Source organism: Geotrypetes seraphini, chromosome 1, assembly GCF_902459505.1.
Source record: "Geotrypetes seraphini chromosome 1, aGeoSer1.1, whole genome shotgun sequence".
Lineage (NCBI taxonomy): Eukaryota > Metazoa > Chordata > Amphibia > Gymnophiona > Dermophiidae > Geotrypetes > Geotrypetes seraphini.
In genome coordinates, this window is record NC_047084.1 from 391,929,192 (window position 1) to 391,949,549 (window position 20,358).

The 20,358-nt window shown below is 45.2% G+C and overlaps 1 protein-coding gene across 1 annotated transcript in view; it reads right to left on the reverse strand.

Moving 5' to 3' along the window:
- POLR1E (RNA polymerase I subunit E) overlaps positions 1-20,358 on the reverse strand; it is a 220,609-nt gene that overhangs the window by 180,858 nt on the left and 19,393 nt on the right. Inside the window, exon 3 of the mRNA XM_033917278.1 lies at positions 1,007-1,083. Within this exon, the coding sequence (XP_033773169.1) occupies positions 1,007-1,083 (77 nt within the window). The remainder of the gene's footprint in view (positions 1-1,006; positions 1,084-20,358) is intronic.

The window sequence follows — 20,358 nt, forward strand, 5'->3', positions numbered from 1 at the left end:
CGAGGCAGGCAGAGTTTTGTTGTCAAATCAGGAAATCTAAGATATCTGCGGCGACAGCAATTTTAGCATTAAAAAAAAACAGCCCAGGGAGCTAAACAAAATTTTTTTTTTTTAAACAGTGATTTTAGGATTTTACAGGTGGGGAAATCTAATGAACCTCAGAAGTGAAGAAAATTTGATTTTAAATACCTCCTCCCTCGATTTGGTTTCCCAGGCTATCAGCCTGTTATTCACTGTGCCATGCTATATGCTGGGAGCTGCAAGTTTGGGAGCTGCAAATGGCCGGAGAGCTCAACTCCCACTGGAACTTACGCAAGCAAAACAGAATGCAGTCAGCTCCATCCCAGACAAAAACTGCCACGAAGCCTGTGTTCAAGCCTACTGTGGACGAACATAGGGTAAGCTGTGCTCCCAAGGAAACCATCCCTTAGCCCTTGAACTGTCCATGCAGGCTATCCAAGTGGGTGCACTGCCAAGTAGTCTGCCCCTTGGAAGCAGAGTCTCAACTTTAGAGCCTATGCTCTCCCGCAGCCAGAGCTGTCCCACAAAAGGATCCTCTGCAACACCAAAAAGTCTTACAAATGATAGTGAAAAAGAATTGAGTTGGAAGACTCTTGTTGAAAGACAACTGAGGAGTTAAAGGATAGCCGAGAGAGATGGAAGGAGTAAAAGAATGTAAATGAAGTTTTCAAAAAGAGTTTTCGCAATAAGAGCTTTGACTACCCAAGTATTCAGGAATAGAGTATCTGTCATACTAGAAAAGTGCATTTTATTTTAGATAGTATCTGTAATTTTATTAAATATTTTCTGATTATATACTACCTGGAGCATTTTTTTTTCATGATCTCAAGCATAATAAAATTCTTAGGTCTCAAATTTGACTCTGCTTTCTTCATTTAACATCAAGCTTATCCCCTTTCTGTATTTTGTAATATATTCGCTGACAACAAATTGCTGGTTAAAACTACTTATTTCCTTACTAGTTTACATAAATTGTGTTTCTTACCTGCAAAGAGAATTGCATTTCAGGGAATCAGGTCCAAAGTTATTCCCAACATAACACAGTCTATCTGTTTCTGCAGCCTGAAAGAAACAGACTTTTCAGCATTATGGGCAAGAATGACCTTCACAAGTACTTATACACATACGCAAATATACAAACATTCTCTTTCTGTAAAGAACTTACGTGTCCTTTTACAAAGTTGCACTGTACACATGGCAAGCTACATGTTCTATTCCTATAGGCAGTTCAACATTTAGCATGCAACGTTTAGCTGCACAGCTTTGTAAGAAGCCCGACAGAGTGGCATGAACATTACTATGCTTTCTAATCCATTAATTCAGTTTCAAATCTAAAGATTAGGTTCTTGCCTTTGGGTCATTCCACATCAACTGTACAAATTTTCAGAAAGCTCCCCACCTTACCATCTCCAATTTCAATGAAACTTGGCACATGGATGCTCTGGTTTGAAAAACTAAGCCCTACAAAATTTCAACCTCGAAAACATGAAATTCATGTAGTAAAAGGTGCCTAAGTAGAGGCCCTAAAATTTTAGTGTGTCGTATGAAACAAATGGGCAACTTCAAGGACCTCCTGTAGAGTATTGTTAACATCAGCTTGAAATTTTAATCTACACGTACAACTTTTTGTACTTAATAAGCTTTTAGAGTTTCAAAAGTCTAGCTAAGTGCTCTAATGCCTCAATGCCAAAGTTGGCCAAAAACTCAATTTGCTAACTTTTGGCTTCATCTTTGGAGGTTCATCTTTGGAGTGCCATAGATTTGTAACAAATTTAAATGGTTTCTTCTTGCTTGGTACACCTGCTCAACGACTGATTGTTATCCAACTGTGAAAATTTCAAGGCCTGCTTTCGTTTATTTGCAAAGATATTGCAAGTCAAACAGAGCAGCAGATATATATATTTTTAAAAATTCTTTATTTATAATTTTATAAATTTGACATTCTCACCAGTCAAAAAAACAAAAACAGTGTAGACAGAAATATATCCATACAGTACAAATCACTGTTCTGATTCATAATACAGTGGAACCTTGGTTTGCGAGCATAATTCGTTCCAGAAGCATGCTTGCAATCCAAAGTACTCGTATAGCAAAGCAACTTTCCCCATAGGCCATAATGGCAACTCAGATGATTTGTTCCACCCGACCTGATCCCTGAGCTGCCACCCGAACCTACCCCCAAGCCGACACCCGAACCGACCCCGGAAGTATTGCTTCCCCCGAGGCCACAGGCGCTGCTCCCTCCCTTCGCGATCACCTCCTCCCCCCCACGCTCCCTCCCTTCACGATCACCTCCTCCCCCCCACTGACCGGCCATGTCCTTACCCGTGCGCCGAAGAGGGTGAGATCAAGAAGGCCTTGAGCATGCGCAGATGCTCAAGGCCCAGCAGCAGGCACTTTCTAACACCGGTGGCGCATAGGTAAGGACAGGGCCGGTCAGTGGGGGGAGGAGGCGATCGCGAAAGGAGGGAGCAGCGCAAGTGGCCTTGAGTGGGGGGAGCAATACTGCTGGTTCCCGGGGTCAGGTTGGGCGGGGGCTCGCAAATCAAGTCAATGCTCGGTTTGCGAGTTAGTTTGCTCGAGTGTTTTGCTCGCTTTGCAAAACACTCGCAAACCAAGGTTTGACTGTATAGGCAAATATTATATTACAGAGTGTGCTTAGTCCACAAATTATATGGAGACGGAGCTGAAGATTAGCTGAAATTAACCATCAAATAAACAACAAGGAAAACTAAAGGATGAGGCTTGACTGCCTTCGAACTTTCCTCACTGAGCAGGTTTGAAAGAAACAAACTCAAAGCAGTTACAGATTGTCCTTTAGCCAAAATAAATTTAGATAACTGTTACGGCTCATAGAAAATATACCTGTTCTCTTTATATACCAAAATATACTTACAGGGGTTATCTCAGAACAAAAGTTGCCCCTAACTGCACAACCTGAGGTCTCAAAATAAAAAAAACTGTTTCTTTTTCTTCTGTGTAGGATGAGAAATATCTGGATACATTCTTATTATATTTGACAAAAAGGGATCATCTTTATATTTAAAAAACAATTTAAGCATCCATTCCCTATCAGAATCAATAACAAACTGTACCAATAGAGTGGCAGAAACTTGAATCTCAATACCCAACCTCTCAAGGAAATTGGATAAATTCAAACTATCAGTAGATAAATTCAGCTGATTAGAAGAGTCAAGTCTCAAAATCCTAGGTAAGTAATATATTTTTGAGAGAGGTGGATAAGACGACTCAGTTACTTTCAGAACTTTGTTTAGATAACGTTTAGACATAACTATTGCAGGTGTAGAAAAAAAACAACTTTTGGAACGTTAATAATCTGCTTGAAATGAAGACTTGCACTATCTTTGATCCAAGTTAGTGCTTGTATTTCCAAAGTTTGTATTCTGTTGTCAAAATCATATTTATTTTCCAAAACTTAGGACCTTATTTTTAACGCCAAACTTTCTGAAAGTACTGTAGTATATCATTGGGAAAGTTGCTGGATCTGATTTCCCAGAGAGATTTGTAAGTTGGATATAACCTCCTAAATTGACTCCATATTGAAGACTTTAGGCTTCTGTAAGGGGGAAAGCTCAGTTCTGGACCCCTCTGCTGAAACAATAGTACCTGCATTTGCGGTAGTAATCATCGAAACAGCTTGTGCTCGTTCCAATCTCCCCTCCAGTTGCATTGTTGGCAAAGCAAACTCCTCTTGCCTCCACTCAGGGCTGGACTCCCCGCCCTGCCTGACAGGCAAGAGTGTGTCCCGAGACAGACCAGCAGACAGTAACATCTCCACTGCTCCCGCTACTTCAGGACGAACTAGAGGACTCCGCTCCTCCAAATATAAGGTGGAACCCTCAAAGGAGAAATCCTGTGCCTCAACTTGCGCGTTCTCTCCTGCCAAGGCTTCCTCTGGCTGCTGATCTCAAAAGCTGCACTGCATGAAAAAAATCCATCGGCCTGGTCTGAGGTACAAATTCCTATGAGAAAACCCGGACTTTTGATTTTCTCTTCACCATAATGGGAAATGGTGGCTTGATGACTGCACGGAGATGCCGATGCAGTCTTTTTTGAAGAACTTTCCCATCTTAGATCAGCAAAAATATTAATAATAATAATAACTTTATTCTTCTATACCGCCACAATCTTGCGACTTCTAGGCGGTTTACAGTCAAGGATGCTGGACATTCAGCGAAATACAATTTGCAGATATTCAGAGGGAATAAAGAGAGCAGAGACCTTAAGAAGGAAATAGTATAGAACAGTGTTCTTCAACCTTTTTACACCCGTGGACCGGCAGAAAAAAAAGAATTATTTTGTGGACCGGCAAACTACTAGGACTAAAATTTAAAAACCCCGTTTCCGCCCCATCTCCGCGAGCTCGGTCCCCACAAATCATCTGATCCCATCCATACAAGCCTCAGTTATGATTTTATATTGAATGTATTTTATTAAAGTATAAAAAGAAACAATATTCTGTACAATTGTCATTTTATAAATACAAATAATTCAGAGCAAGGATCAACAAAACCCCTGTCTCCCCTCCCCTTCACATATATCCCCTCTACTATCAAGAAAACTGAACAAGCCAAATTATTATAGAATGCTACACAGAAATATCATGCTAACAGAATACTGCAGTCACACATGACAGGAATAGTTTTAGGGGAGTGCAACTAGGGCAACTGCCCCCTGGACAGAGAGCGCCCTAAACCAACTGGAAGCTAACGAAGCACTGCCTGGGTTTTGCAGTCCCCAGTTATGTCTAACACCACCTCTAGCAGGATATATATTTCAAATCTGATATATTCTAATCACAAAATAGAAATAAAATTATTTTTTTCTACCTTTTGTCGTCTCTGGTTTCTGCTTTCAATCTTCTTTTCACTCTCTTCCTTCTAGCGTCTGCCCTCTCTGTCTCTTCAAACCAGCATCTGCCCCTTCCTTCCACTGTCTGTCCTCTCCCCCTTCCATATGGTATCTGTCTTCTTTCTATGCCCCTCTCCCCTTTCCATCCAGCTTGCACCCCCTCTCTCCTTTTTACATGATTCATTCCAGCTTCACTGCTCTCTTCATTTTTATCTCTCCTACACCTGATCTATCATCGTTGTCCCTCTCTGCTTATTTTTCTGCTGACCCCTTCCTATCATCAATCTCTCTACTTTCTCATACCTGTGTCTCCCCTTCCCCTCCTCTAATCTCTCTGCCAGCTGTTTCCTTCCTTTTTTCATTCTCCCTTCCCTCCTCCTCCTGTCCAGTAGTAACTCTCTTCCCTTCCTCCCCTCCCAGCAGCATCTCTCCTTCTCCCTCTCCAGTAGCAGATGTCCCTTTTTTTCCCTTGCCCTCAAGCTTCCCTCCAGGTCCAGTAGCAGCTGTCCCTTTTTTTCCTTCGCCCAGCAGCTTCCCAGACTCCTTTCCCTCCTCCCCTCCCACCAGCATCTCTCCTTCTCCCTCTCCAGTAGCAGCTGTCCCTTTTTATCCCTTGCCCAGCAGCTTCCCAGACTCCTTTCCCTCCTCCCCTCCCAGCAGCATCTCTCCTTCTCCCTCTCCAGGTCCAGTAGCAGCTGTCCCTTTTTCCCCCTTACCCAGCAGCTTCCCAGACTCCTTTCCCTCCCACTTCCCAGCAGCATCTCTCCTTCTCCCTATCCAGGTCCAGTAGCAGCTGTCCCTTTTTTTTTCACCATGCCCAGCAGCTTTCTCCCCTCCCAGCAACTCTCCTTACTTGCCAGCGCTGCGATTCAGTAAGGCAGCCCTGGGTCCTTTGTTGGGTCGCACCGCCTCTGAGGAAAGCGGAAGTTGCATCATCAGAGGCGGCCCGACTCAGCAAAGCTCCAAGGCTTCCTTTTTGAATCGCTACGTTTGTAAGGATAGCCGCTGGGAAGGAAGAAAGCACAGTGTGAGGCTCCCTATTATCTCTCCGGCCCTGCGCGAGTGACAGCTCCTCGATCTTGCCGGTCCTGCGCGGACCAGCAGTAAATAAAAGAAGTTGATCTCGCCGGTCCTGTGCGGACCGGCAGTTGAAGAACTGTGGTATAGAATACAATTTGCTGATCAAAATATAAGATGTACATTTTAAGCAATGTAAAATTGCGATTAGATGAAGATAACAGATTATATATATCACAGTGATGCAAAATCAGGGGGATAATTGATGGGGGGGAGAGAGGGGAGAACGGGTCAATTGTTTAGGTATTTCTGGAATAGGTATGTTTTTAGGCGTTTCCTAAATTCCGCGTAAGTAGTGGGCGAGAGCAGCTGGTCTAAGTCTTTGCCCCATAAGGCTGCTTGGTGGGAGAGAAGGTGTTCGTGGTGTTTTTTTCATTTTGCAACCTCTAACTGGAGGGGAAATGAATTTTGAGTGTGTGTTTCTCTTGTGTTTGTTATTGGAAAAGGAGAAAAGGTCGGTATGTACTTGTGAGTAAGGCCATATAGTACTTTGAAGCAGAGGCAGGCAAATTTAAACCTTACTCGGGCTTCCGTTGGCAGCCAGTGCAGCTGTCGATAGTAAGGCGTCACGTGGTCGAATTTCTTCAGCCAGTAGACTGACCACAGCATTTTGTATTATTTGGAGACGCCTCATATTCTTTTGTGAGATTGCTAGTTAGGCGATATTGCAGTAGTCAAGTTGACCTATTTGTGAAGCCTTGTATTTCAGTTTTGACACTAGCAATCACTTTGGTTCAAAAAGCATTGGATAGAGCAACTTTTTCTTTACCAGATATCAAATTTTCAGGAGATTGTTTTTTGTAGAGGGAAGAAATTTGCAATTGAATTCAGATAGTCTAACTATTTAAACGTATTAATTGTATTTGTCATTGGAAGGTTCTTCAAATATTCAAGTTGAACTATGAAAGAACTTTGTACCACACATAAATTTACTGTTTATTTTAAAACTTAATTGTGGCTCAGGGCTAAAAATTGCCAGGCACTAAGATTGGTTAGCAGTAAAGGAATTGTGTTAAGCATACTACATATGTATTTAATAGTTATTAAAATATTGTTAAAACTTGTGTTGGTCCATGGTGGTTTAACCACTGCCAGTTTATTCAAACTGACAACCCCATCGCCAATAGGTCATGCCTGATCCCAGGCAAGTCCAGCCACAGGTGGGTGAGTTTCTTAGCCAAAGTTCCCAAGTCTTAAGTGGGTCTCTTTATGGTTCCCAAGCCAGTCACACTTTATTTATTGTATAATGTTATGAAATTTATCTTCAATGAGTCGAATTGTTGATTCTGTAAATGTGTACTGTCGACCAGTTACAGTGCTTGGTTCAGGCAGAATTACAAAAATGTGGTCTTCAGAAATCCAACCCAGGAAGCTAATGAAATCCAATAAGTGTCCTGCCTAGGAGGCCAATGAAATAAGTGAATTGGTCCATGAGAATGCATAAAAATTTATGAGTGCATCAATTGATGTCTCGCAAATGTTTCCAACTCACCATTTGTTATAAACACATGCTATGTATTGTCCAGGTTGAAGATTTTCTATCTTTAGAGAAGCATTAAATGGAGAGTCATCCAGTGAACCAATAGTTGCAATGAATGATACTCGACTCACACATATCTGATGGGATAAACATTATTTTCACGAGTTCCAGCAATTGAAGAGGCAGTTCCAAATCTTCTTTCTTGACTAAGTCTAGCAGACTCAATTTCTTTAGCAGTTCACCAATTCCATCGCAAGGTGACTTACCATGGCTTGTGCCAAAGAAATTCCACTCAGCATGATTACCAAAGTCAGAATAGTGATAGCAGAGATTAATAAAGTTTTTTAAGTTTTTGTATTGTGCAGCAGAGCCATCACTGAAATCTTATGTACTGTATTTTTCGCTCCATAAGATACACCTGACCATAAGACGCACCCACCTCTAGAGGAGGAAAAACCAAGAAAAAAAAAAATTCTGAACCAAATGGTGTGCCCTGTACCCCCTCTGGTGGTCTAGTGGTAGGCCAAGACAGGGTCTGGGCACATCTAATGGTGGGCACGTCCAATGGTAGGCAGCCCCAAGCCAGCTTGCCCCCAGCGCCAAACCGACCAGCCAGCCAGCTCCAAGCAAGCCCCCCTCCCCCAGTATCTTTTTAAATTCTGCCCAGCAGCTCCAGCCGGCTTCTCTCTCTCCCTGCCTTCACTATTCCGGGTTCCTCATTTCCCAGCCTTGACGGGTCATTTCTTCCAGGCATAGTGGGCAGCTGGATGAAAGGAAGGAAACCTGGAATTGGTAGTGGAGAAGGGTAAAGCTAAAAGCAGCTGATGTGAGGAACGGGTTCTCCGGGAGGTAGTGAAGAAAATGGTTGCCATTTTGAGGGTGATCCTGCACGGAGGAGCAGCCGCTTTCGTGTACTAGAGCCAGTGCAAATGGCGAGTTCTAAACGGGCTCCAGGCGAATGCACACAGCCTTTCCAAATGTGAAATCTCAACATTTTTCTGCGTGCGCGTCTCGAGTAGCGGATGTTGAGCAGTGGCACTTCCCGCTCCGCTGCTTGTTTTCCTGGGCTGTGAGTGAGGGCAGGAGCGGAAGCGGAACAGAGAAGTGGCCTTAGCACATAAGAACCAAAGGCCCCTGGGGCGATGGCCATCTCCTGCCCTTTGCGTGCCGGACTCCTCCTGGGGCACGGCCCTTCAGCCCCATGCGTAGACTTCCTCTCCCTAGTCAAAGGCAGGGATCCGCGCTGATCTCTGTGCCAAAAGGGAGGAGGGAGACAACAAGGGTGGACGACTACAGACGGGCGGGTGTTTTTAAAAAAGGTGGTGTGGCAGGGTAACAAAATTTGTACCTTTGCTTCATAAGACGCACCAAGATTTCCACCCACTTTTGGGTGGGAAAAAAGTGCGTCTTATGGAGCAAAAAAATACAGTACTTAACATTAGCAGAAAGTAAGCTTTTCATGTGAAGAATAAACTTTTCAAAAAAAATAAAAATAAAAACCCCCAAAAAACCGTGCACTGCCACTGTATCATGCCTTAAGCTGTCACTAATGATACAAACACTCATGCATTGAATTTCACTGTTAAGGTGGAAATAAACAGGTGCAAAGTGGCTTGGCTATTTTCCCAATGGAAACCCTGAACAGGGTTCAAGGTACCCCATGAACGCCTACTACGGAAACTGAAGAACCATGGGGTGGAAGGAGACATACATAGATGGATCAAAAATTGGTTGGCAGGTAGAAAGCAAAGGGTAGGAGTGAAGGGCCACTACTCGGACTGGAGGAGGGTCACGAGTGGTGTTCCGCAGGGGTCGGTACTCAGACTGCTGCTGTTCAATGTTTTTATAAATGATCTAGAAACAGGGACAAAGTGAGAAGTAATAAAATTTGCAGACGACAAACTATTTAGTGGAGTTGGAACTAAAGAGGACTGTGAAGATTTACAAAGGGACTTGAACAAACTAGAAGAGGGGCGACGAGATGGCAGATGAAGTTTAATATAAAAAAATGAAAAGTCTTGCATGTAGGAAACAGAAAGCACAGTTACTTACCATAACAGCTGTTATCAAGGGACAGCAGGTAGATATTCTCACACATGGGTGACATCACCAATGGAGCCCCGCAGCAAACAGCCTCAAAAGCAGATTTGCTTGAAGATCTTTATAAGAGCTTCCGAGTGCTGCACCGCGAATGCGCGCGTGCCTTCCCGCCCGAACTAGGGGGCGCATCTCCTGTGAGGATCCTCAGTTCAAATACCTAGCCAAGAAGCCAACCAGGGGAGGTGGGAAGGTCGTGAGAATATCTGCCTGCTGTCCCTGGATAACAACTGTTACGGTAAGTAACTGTGCTTTATCCCAGGACAAGCAGGCAGCATATTCTCACACATGGGTGACCTCCAAGCTAAGTATAAAGGAACGGAGGGAGAGTCGGCAATTTAAGAAAAAAAGATTTTGCAAAAAAGATTGGCCAAAATGGCCATCCCTTCTGGAGAAAGTATCCAGACAGTAATGAGAGGTGAAAGTATGAACCGAGGACCAAGTGGCAGCCTTGTAGATTTCCTCAATAGGAGTTGATCTGAGGAAAGCTACAGATGCCGCCATATCTCGAACTTTATGGCCCGTGACTCGACCCTGCAGAGGAAGACCAGCCTGAGCATAGCAGAAAGAGATGTAAGCAGCCATGCAGTTGGAGATGGTTCGCTTTGAGATAGGACGTACCAACTTATTTGGATCAAAGGAGACGAAAAGTTGAGGAGTTGTTCTGCGAGGTTGAGTGCGTTGTAGGTAGAAAGCCAAGGCACCTTTGCAGCCCAAAGTATGAAGCGCCACTTCTCCAGGATGAGAATGAGGCTTTGGAAAAAATACTGGCAGAACAATAGATTGATTGAGATGAAATTCTGAAACAACTTTAGGTAAGAATTTTGGATGAGTACGGAGGATCACCTTGTCATGGTGAAAAACTGTGAAAGGTGGGTCCACAACCAAAGCTTGTAACTCACTGACTCGTCGAGCAGATGTGAGGGCAATCAGGAACACAACCTTCCAAGTGAGATACTTGAGGTGAGCTTTATCAATTGGTTCAAATGGAGGTTTCATCAGTTGAGCTAAAACAACATTGAGATCCCAGACCACTGGAGGCGGTCTAAGTGGCGGATGAACATTAAAGAGACCTTTCATAAATCGGGAAACCATAGGATGTGCAGAGAGGTTTCCCATCAAGAGGCTGATGAAAAGCAGCAATCGCACTGAGATGAACTTGAATAGATGTAGACTGAAGTCCAGATTGTGATAAGTGAAATAAATAATCCAAAACAGAAGTCAAGGAGGTAGATGTTGGCTCTAACTGACGGGTGGAACACCAGGAAGAAAATCTAGTCCACTTCTGGCCATAACACTGGCAAGTGGACGGCTTTCTGGAAGCTACTAAAATAACTTGTACAGACTGAGAGAACTGGAAAGAGTTGTTTAGGTTGAAATGAACCAAGCTGTTAAGTGTAGTGACTGCAGGTTGGGATGGAGTAAGGAACCCTGACTCTGAGTAAGCAGAGAGGGAAAAACTGGTAGAAGCAGAGGCTCCCTGATGCTGAGTTGAAGTAGAAGGGAATACCATGGTTGTTTGGGCCACGAGGAGCTATGAGAATCATGGTGGCACGTGTTGACTCGAGGTTGACAAGAGTCCTGAGAATCAGCGGAAACTGAGGGAAGGCATAAAGAAACTAATCCCTCCAGTCCAGGAGAAAAGCATCTGCCTCCAGACGCTGAGGGGAGTATATCTGGGAGCAAAATTGAGGCAGCTTGTAGTTGAGGGGGGACGCAAAGAGATCTATCTGCGGGGTCCCCCAGCGAGCAAAAACTTGATGAAGTGTGGGAGAATTGAGTATCCATTCTTGAGGTTGTAGAAGGTGACTCAAGTTGTCCGCCAGACAGTTGTGTTGACCTTGAATGTAGACAGCTCTGAGAAAGATGTTGCGATGAATCGCCCAAGCCCACATCCTCAGAGCCTCCTGGCACAGGGAATGAAAATCCGTTCCTCCCTGTTTGTTGAAATAGTACATGGCCACCTTGTTGTCCGTCCGCACCAGAACCACAGTGTCGTGAAGAAGGTGTTGAAAAGCTTTGAGAGCATTGAAAATCGCTCCGAGTTCCAACAGATTGATATGACCACGAAGGTCCTGCGAAGTCCTTAGACCCTGTGTACGAAGGCCATCGACATGGGCTCCCCAAGCGTAAGTGGATGAGTCCATGGTGAGTACTTTCTGATGAGGCTGGGTGTGGAACAGCAAACCTCTGGAAAGATTGGAAAAGAGCATCCAACAAAGAGCTTCAACAAAGGAGTTACTGTAATCTTTTGAGAAGGTGGGTCGATCGCCTGTTGCCACTGGGATGCCAGGGTCCACTGAGGAATACGAAGGTGAAGTCTGGCAAAAGGAGTCACGTGAACTGTAGAAGCCATGTGGCTGAGTAGAATCATCATTTGCCTTGCAGAAATAGATGGAAGACGATATACCTGATGACAAAGGCGAATGAGGGTATCTCGACGTGATGGAGGTAGAAACGCTCTGAGGCGGACAGTATCCAGGGTGGCCCCAATGAAGTGGAGAGATTGAGATGGGGGTCAACGGGGATTTTGGGAAGTTGATTTTGAAGCCCAGACTTTGGAGGAATAGAATAGTCTGTTGGGTCGCTGCAATAACCCCTTCTTGAGAGGAGGCTTTGATTAGCCAGTCGTCGAGTTATGGAAAAACTTGAAGACCTTGAGTGCGCAGAGCTACAGCCACCACCACCAGGCATTTTGTGAAGACTCTGGGGGAAGAGGCGAGTCCAAAAGGAAGGACTCTGTATTGTAGATGAAGATCTCCCACCTGGAATCTGAGATATTTGCGAGAGGCTGGGTGAATGGGGATATGGGTATAAGCCTCTTTGAGATCCAGCGAGCACATCCAATCTCCCTGATTCATCAGGGAATACAAGGTGGGCAATGAGAGCATCCGAAACTTCTCTGACCAGGAATTTGTTGAGAGCTCTGAGGTCCAGAATGGGTCGCAGATCCCCCGTCTTCTTTGGAACCAGAAAGTAACGGGAGTAGAACCCCAAGTCCCGCTGAGAAAGAGGAATCTCCTCGATAGCTCGAAGGCGAAGAAGAGCCTGAGCTTCCTGAAGAAGAAGAAGTTGCGACTGATTAGAAGGACACTCTCTTGGAGGGTGATCTGGGGGTACTTGAAGGAAAAGAAGATAGTATCCCTCTCGCAGAATGGTGAGAACCCAGAGGTCGGATGTGATCATTTCCCACTAATGGTAAAAATGGGAAAGACGACTTCCTATGGGCAGAAGAGAATTCTGATGCAGTGAGGTTGGAATGCTCAAGCTGGGAACGTCAAAAAGACTGAGCTGGCTTGGTGGCAGCAGGAGTTTGAGACTTCTGTTGACGTTGCTGCTGCTGAGGATGCCAAGGTGCAGACCTGGAAAAAGCAGGAGTTGTTTTCTGAGGGTAACAACGTTGTGTCTGTTTGTATGCCCAAGCTGGAGATGTGGGCTTCGGTCGAATGAGAGAAACAAAAGAGCGCTCATGTTCCGAGAGACGCTTAGTAGCCGCTTCAATGGAAGACCAAAATAGGAGACCAAAATAGTGAAATGTCTTCCAGGATCCTCAGCTACCAGGAATTCCAGGCAAATACTGACTATAATTAAGGAAGAAACTAAGGATTTTAACACTGATGTTGTTATCCATCTGGGAACAAATAACCTGGCCAACAACTCCACACTTGCAGCACAGAAAGCTTTTGGGGAGCTTGGTGAGAGCGTGAAACCTTTTGTAAAGACTTTAGCTTTTTCTGAAATACTGTCTGCATATGGAAAGGGAGAGCAAAGAGTGAAAAACACAGAGGACTTTAATAGATGGCTCAAAGCCTGGTGTCATCAAGAAGGCTTCAGGCACATAGGAGGATGGGGAAATACATGGAAGGACAAGAAGCTATATGGGCTACATATTACTACAGTAGGAAAAAGAAACCTTGCAGAGAAGTTTAGACAATATTTTTCTAGGCATTTAAACTAGAAGGTGGGGGTGGTGTATGTACGAAGGACAATTATAGAGAGCACCCCCGGCAAAAAAAAAGATGCGATAGTAGTAAAGATTGCAACATAAGCAATATCAGCAACTCATTTCTTAGTATTGCAACGGAAAGTGAAACGAAACAAAATCCATACGAAAAAGGAGATTATCGCTGAAAAATAGCTGGAAAGCGATGACCACAAATGCTCGCAGTCTAAGCAACAAAGTTCATGATCTGCAAGCCCTGATGTTAGAGGCAGATCTAGATATTGTCGCTATCACAGAGACATGGTTCACTGAATCACATGGATGGGATGCAAACATACCGGGATATAATCTTTTTAGGAAGGACAGAAATGATCAAAAAGGTGGAGGAGTAGCTCTCTATGTAAAGATCAATATCCAAGCGACCGAAATGCAAGGGACCTGGGGAGAGGAAGAAGCGATATGGATCGCTCTGAAAAGAGAAGATGGAACTTCTATCTACATGGGTGTAGTCTACAGACCTCCGACTCAATCTCAGCAAATTGATAAGGATCTGATTGTGGATATCCAAAAGTTTGGAAGGAAAGAGGAGGTTCTGCTGTTGGGAGATTTCAACCTACTGGATGCGGACTGGAATGTTCCATCTGCGGAATCGGAAAGAAATAGGGAGATTGTGGATGCCTTTCAAGAGGCTCTGCTCAGACGGAACCCACAAGGAAAAATCACAAATGGAGAGAGTATCTCTAATGTTCGAGTGGGTGCTCACCTGGGAAGTAGCGATCATCAAACGGTTTGGTTTGATATAACGGCTAAAGTGGAGAGCGGCCACACGAAACTTAAAGTCCTAGATTTCAAACATACGGACTTGAATGCAATGGGAGAGTACCTGAAGAAAGAGCTGTTAGGATGGGAGGACATAAGAGAAGTGGAAAGACAGTGGTCTAAGCTGAAAGGAGCGATAAAAAGGCTACGGACCTTTATGTGAAGAAAATCAATAAAAACAAGAGAAAAAGGAAGCCGATATGGTTCTCCAACCTAGTGGCTGGGAAAATAAAGGCGAAAGGGTTGGCATTCTTGAAATATAAAAAAACCCAAGAACAGGAGAGCAGAAAGGACTACAGGGTGAAACTGAAAGAAGCCAAGAGAGAGATACGTCTGGCGAAAGCACAGGCGGAAGAACAAATGGCTAAAAATGTAAAAAAGGAGACAAAAATATTTTCAGATATATTAGTGAAAGGAGGAAGATGAAAAATGGAATTGCTAGGCTATAAGATGCTGGGAACCAATATGTGGAGAGTGATGAGGAGAAAGCAAATGTGCTAAACAAATACTTCTGTTCTGTGTTCAGAAGAAAATCCTGGAGATGAACCGAGATTGTCTGGCAAAGTTACACAAGAAAATGGAGTAGATTCTGCCCCGTTCACGGAGGAGGGCGTTTATGAGCAACTTGAAAAACTGAAGGTGGACAAAGCGATGGGACCAGACGGGATCCATCCCAGGATACTAAGGGAGCTCAGAGAGGTTCCGGCAAGTCCTGGAGACGGGAGTGATTCCTGGGGATTGGAGGAGAGGGGATGTGGTCCCTATTCATAAAAGTGGTCACAGGGATGAAGCAGGAAACTACAGGCCGGTGAGCCTCACTTCAGTTGTTGGAAAAATAATGGAAGTGTTACTGAAAGAAAGGATAGTGTACTTCCTTGAATCTAATGGGTTACAGGATCCGAGGCTTTACAAAAGGTAAATCATGCCAAACGAACCTGATTGAATTTTTTGATTGGGTGACCAGAGAGCTGGATCGAGGACATATGCTAGATGTAATTTACTTGGATTTCAGCAAAGCCTTTGATACAGTTCCTCATAGGAGGCTGTTGAACAAACTTGAAGGGCTGAAGTTAGGACCCAAAGTGGTGAACTGGGTCAGAAACTGGCTGTTGGACAGACGCCAGAGGGTGGTGGTTAATGGAAGTCGCTCGAAGGAAGGAAAGGTAAGTAGTGGAGTCCCCCAGGGTTCGGTGCTGGGGCCAATCCTGTTCAATATGTTTGTGAGTGACATTGCTGAAGGGTTAGAAGGAAAAGTGTGCCTTTTTGCAGATGATACCAAGATTTGTAACAGAGTAGACACCGAAGAGGGAGTGGAAAATATGAAAAAGGATCTGCAAAAGTTAGAGGAATGGTCTAATGCCTGGCAACTAAAATTCAATGCAAAGAAATGCAGAGTAATGCATTTGGGGATTAATAATAGGAAGGAACCGTATATGCTGGGAGGAGAAGCTGATATGCACGGACTGGGAGAGGGACCTTGGGGTGATAGTGTCCGAAGATCTAAAGGCGAAAAAACAGTGTGACAAGGCAGTGGCTGCTGCCAGAAGGATGCTGGGCTGTATAAAGAGAGGCATAGTCAGTAGAAGGAAGAAGGTGTTAATGCCCCTGTAAAGGAAGGCCCCATTTGGAGTATTGTGTTCAGTTTTGGAGACCGTATCTGGCAAAGGACGTAAGAAGACTTGAGGCGGTCCAGAGGAGGGCGACGAAAATGATAGGAAGCTTGCGCCAGAAGACGTATGAGGAGAGACTGGAAGCCCTGAATATGTATACCCTAGAGCAGGGTTGTCCAATGTCGGTCCTTGAGGGCCGCAATCCAGTCGGGTTTTTAGGATTTCCCCAATGAATATGCATGAGATCTATTAGCATATATAGAGATCTCATGCATATTTATTGGGGAAATCCTGAAAACCCGACTGGATTGCGGCCCTTGAGGACCGACATTGGACACCCCTGCCCTAGAGGAAAGGAGAGACAGGGGAGATATGATTCAGACGTTCAAATACTTGAAGGGTATTAACGTAGAACAAAATCTTTTCCAGAGAAAGGAAAATGGTAAAACCAGAGGACATAATTTGAGGTTGAGGGGTGGTAGATTCAGGGGCAATGTTAGGAAATTCTACTTTACGGAGAGGGTAGTGGATGCCTGGAATGTGCTCCCGAGAGAGGTGGTGGAGAGTAAAACTGACTGAGTCCAAGAAGCGTGGGATGAACACAGAGGATTTAGAATCAGAAAATAATATTAAATATTGAACTAAGGCCAGTACTGGGCAGACTTGAACGGTCTGTGTCTGTATATGGCCGTCTAGGGGAGGGCTTCAATGGCTGGAAGGGTGTAGATGGGCTGGAGTAAGTCTTAACAGAGATTTTGGCAGTTGGAACCCAAGCACAGTACCGGGTAAAGCTTTGGATTCTTGCCCAGAAATAGCTAAGAAGAAAAAATTTAAAAATTTAAATTGAATCAGGTTGGGCAGACTGGATGGACCATACGGGTCTTTATCTGCCGTCATATACTATGTTACTATGTTATTACCCTGACAAGGTAAGTTGGCCAATCGATCTTGAAGATTGGGATCCATGTCAACAATACGTAGCCAAGCCAGTCTACGCATGGCTACAGCAAAGGCAGATACTTGAGATAATTCAAAAGCATCATAGGAAGCCTGTAGCATGAAGAGTCAACTCAGAAAGAATCTTGAGGATTTGCTTAAACTCCGGAAGACGTGTTCTGGAAATGTCAGAATAAAAGGAAGGTAACAATTTCAAAAAATGGTTGAAATAGGTAGTAAAGTGTAATTATAATTAAGAATCCTATTGGCCATCATCGAGTTTTGGTATAAACGACGGCCAAACTTGTCCATGGTGCGACCCTTCCTGCCTGGAGGTACTGCAGCATAAAGCTTGGAAGGATGAGCCTTTTTCAAAGATGATTCCACCACCAGAGACTGAAGGGATAATTGAGATTTTTCAAATCCCTTGCAAGGAACAGTACAGTATCTGGATTAAAATTTGGATGGAATAGCCGTAATAGAATAGAGAGTTTCCATATTCCATATGAAAGTTTGCTTAAGGACTAGAGTCATAGGTAATCTCAAAGTCTCTTTGGGAGGATGAGAAAGTTCCAAGTCCGCCAAGTATTCTGGAGTATACTTAGAATCAGAATGAAGATCCAGTTTGAGGGCCTGTCCCATATAAAAAACAAACTTAGAAAAAGAAGTAGATTTCAAGGTGGAGGACTCATCTGGAGAAGGAGTACGAGACCTTGGAGCCACAGAATAGGAGGGAGACGCCTCTCTAGAGTATTGAGACAAAGGTTCAGACTAGAGAGTTGCGCGGGGACAGAAATCCCACCCGTCCCCACCAAAGTCCCACCCGTCCCCGTGAGGAATCCCACCCATCCCCGCGAGGAATCCCTTCCGTCCCCACCCGTCCCTATAAACTTCAGAAATAGTTATTTCATTTAATTATGCTACTGAATTAAAGGCTCTGGTAGAAACCCATTTACAAATAAGCAAAAAGACTATTAATTTGGAAATATTAATTGGGAAGAATACATACTTTGTAAACGGGTTTCTACCAGAGTCTCTAATGTTTATAAATTTTTATCAACACAACTAATATACTACTTTATCCTGAAGCAAAAAAAGAAATAGAATTTTTTCCCTACCTTTGATCCCTGGTTTCTGCTTTCCTCATGTTCTCATTCAATTCCTTCCATCCACTATCCACTATCTCTCTTCTCTCTGCATCTTCCATTTGCTCTCCCCCCCTTCCAAATTGGTCTGGCACCCATCTTCTTCCCTCTGCTCCCCCCATAGTCTGGCATCTCTGTCTTCTCCCCACTCTCTCTTCCCCATTTCCTTTCAGCGTCCTTCTCCCCCCATCTTCCCCAAGTCCTGTCAGCGTCCTTCTCCCCCCTCTGTCTTCCCCATGTCCTTTCAGCGTCCTTCTCCCCCCTCTGTCTTCCCCATGTCCTTTCAGCGTCCTTCTCCCCCCTCTGTCTTCTCCATGTCCTTTCAGCGTCCTTCTCCCCCCTCTGTCTTCTCCATGTCCTTTCAGCGTCCTTCTCCCCCCTCTGTCTTCCCCATGTCCTTTCAGCGTTCTTCTCCCCCTACCGTCTTCCCCATGTCCTTTCAGCGTCCTTCTCCATCCCTTTGTCTTCCCCGGTGCTTTCAGCGTCCTTCTCCACCTTCAGTTTTACCCATTTCCCTTAAGCGTCTTATCCTCTCTACTCCACCTTTCCTCCCTTTCTCTCTACCTGCCCCTTACCTTCGAGGTGCTTCCCCGCCCGACCGACAACAGAACAGGCCCGGTCCGACAAACCTCCCTGCCCTGTAGCCGCGAATCTAAATTACCTTCTTACAGCAGCTGGAGTATTAAAGCTGCTGTAAGAAGGTAATTTAGATTCGCGGCTACACGGCAGGGAAGTTTGTCAGACCGGGTCTGTTGTCAGTTGGTCGGGAGAAGTGCCACAAAGGTAAGGGGGCCTGGCCAGCTGTGCACCCCCCCCCCCCAAGGCTGCACCTGGGGCGAATCGACCTCCCCGTCCCCCCTTGGTACACCACTGCCTTTCCCTACCTGCCCTGCCGCAGCACACAGCCGACTGGAAGTCTTTCCGATGTCGACGCTGATGTCGGAGGAAGGGAGGGCTTTGCTTAAGCCCTCCCTCCGACGTCAGCGCTGACATCGTGGAAGACTTCCGATCGGCTGTGTGCTGCAGCAGGGCAGGTAGGGAGAAGATGAGCCTCGCGAGTACGAGTAAAAGGAACCCCGCGACCCTAGAGGGCGTCCACACGGGATCCCCACGACCCTAGGGGGCGGTCCCACGGGATCCCCGTGACCCGAAGGGGGAATCCGCGGGATCCCCGCCTTCCCCGTGCAGCTCTCTAGTCTCCAGCCCACACAATTGGACTCCGCCTTCCTGAGAAGTGCAATTGAGTAACAAAGGCCCGCTTCTCCTCCTCAATCTACCTGAAAGCTCAGGAAGTTACATCTCGCGCTCTCTATTTGTTTTGATTTCTAGCCCGTCCTCCCCGAAGCTCAGAACGGGTAACATCAGGACATTTACAATGCAGACATACAAAAGCGGGGACATGACAGGTCTTAGGGAAGTGGGTCTGATGGGAGAAAATTGTTGAAATTTCACAGAGACTAACCCCCTCTTATACAAAACTGCGCTAGCAGCTGCCATATTGCAACAGCCCCGAAGCCCTTTAAATCTCTAAGGGCTTCGGGGCCATTACCGCGTCTTTATAGAAGAAGGGGAAAGTTTGAGATTGGTCAAATACAGGGGCACAAAGGCGGGTTACAGAAACGGGCAGGCAGTCTGTCAGAATCTGTTTAGATGAAAATAAAGGTCTTTGCTGCTTGTCGCAGTTCAGCTGAAAAGTATGGTCTTCACTGCTCTCCGGAATGTCATCAGCGAGTTCTGAGATCTTTTCTGATTAGGCAACTGGTTCCAGAGTTGAGGGATGAAATGACTGTATGAGCGTTTCTGGGCCGTTTCCATCTGGAGGGATTTTCAAAGGGGGATGCGCAGTCGTCTTTCTCCTTCTATCACCCCTCTCCAATGCCATGCTACATCTCTCCCTCCTTCACTATGCACAACATACCTCCCCCTTGCATATCCTTCAACCTATCCCTCTGTTCCCTCTCCACCATCATATCTAACGTTTCTCCCTCTCATCCTTCTATTCCCCATGCATCTCTACCTCACTCCTCTCTATACCTAATTTTCCTCTTTCTTTCCCCCTGTGCATCATCTCTTTCCCTCTCACTCACACACTCAGGTCCAACAATTATCTCTTTCTATTCCCTCCCTCGTCCCAAGTTAGTGCCTTCTTCCTCCCTCCTATGTCCCGAGTTCATGCCTCCTCCCCACCTTACAGCCTTTTTACCACCCCCTTCCTCCCTCCCTCAAAGCCGAGCCGACCTGTGCTGAAGCCTGCCTGCCCCCAGTTCCTCCTCCCCCCTCCCCCTTCCGATCCGCTGCCCGCCACCACCATGTAAATATCCCCACCACTGCAGCAACTCCATGCCAGGTACATGCAGC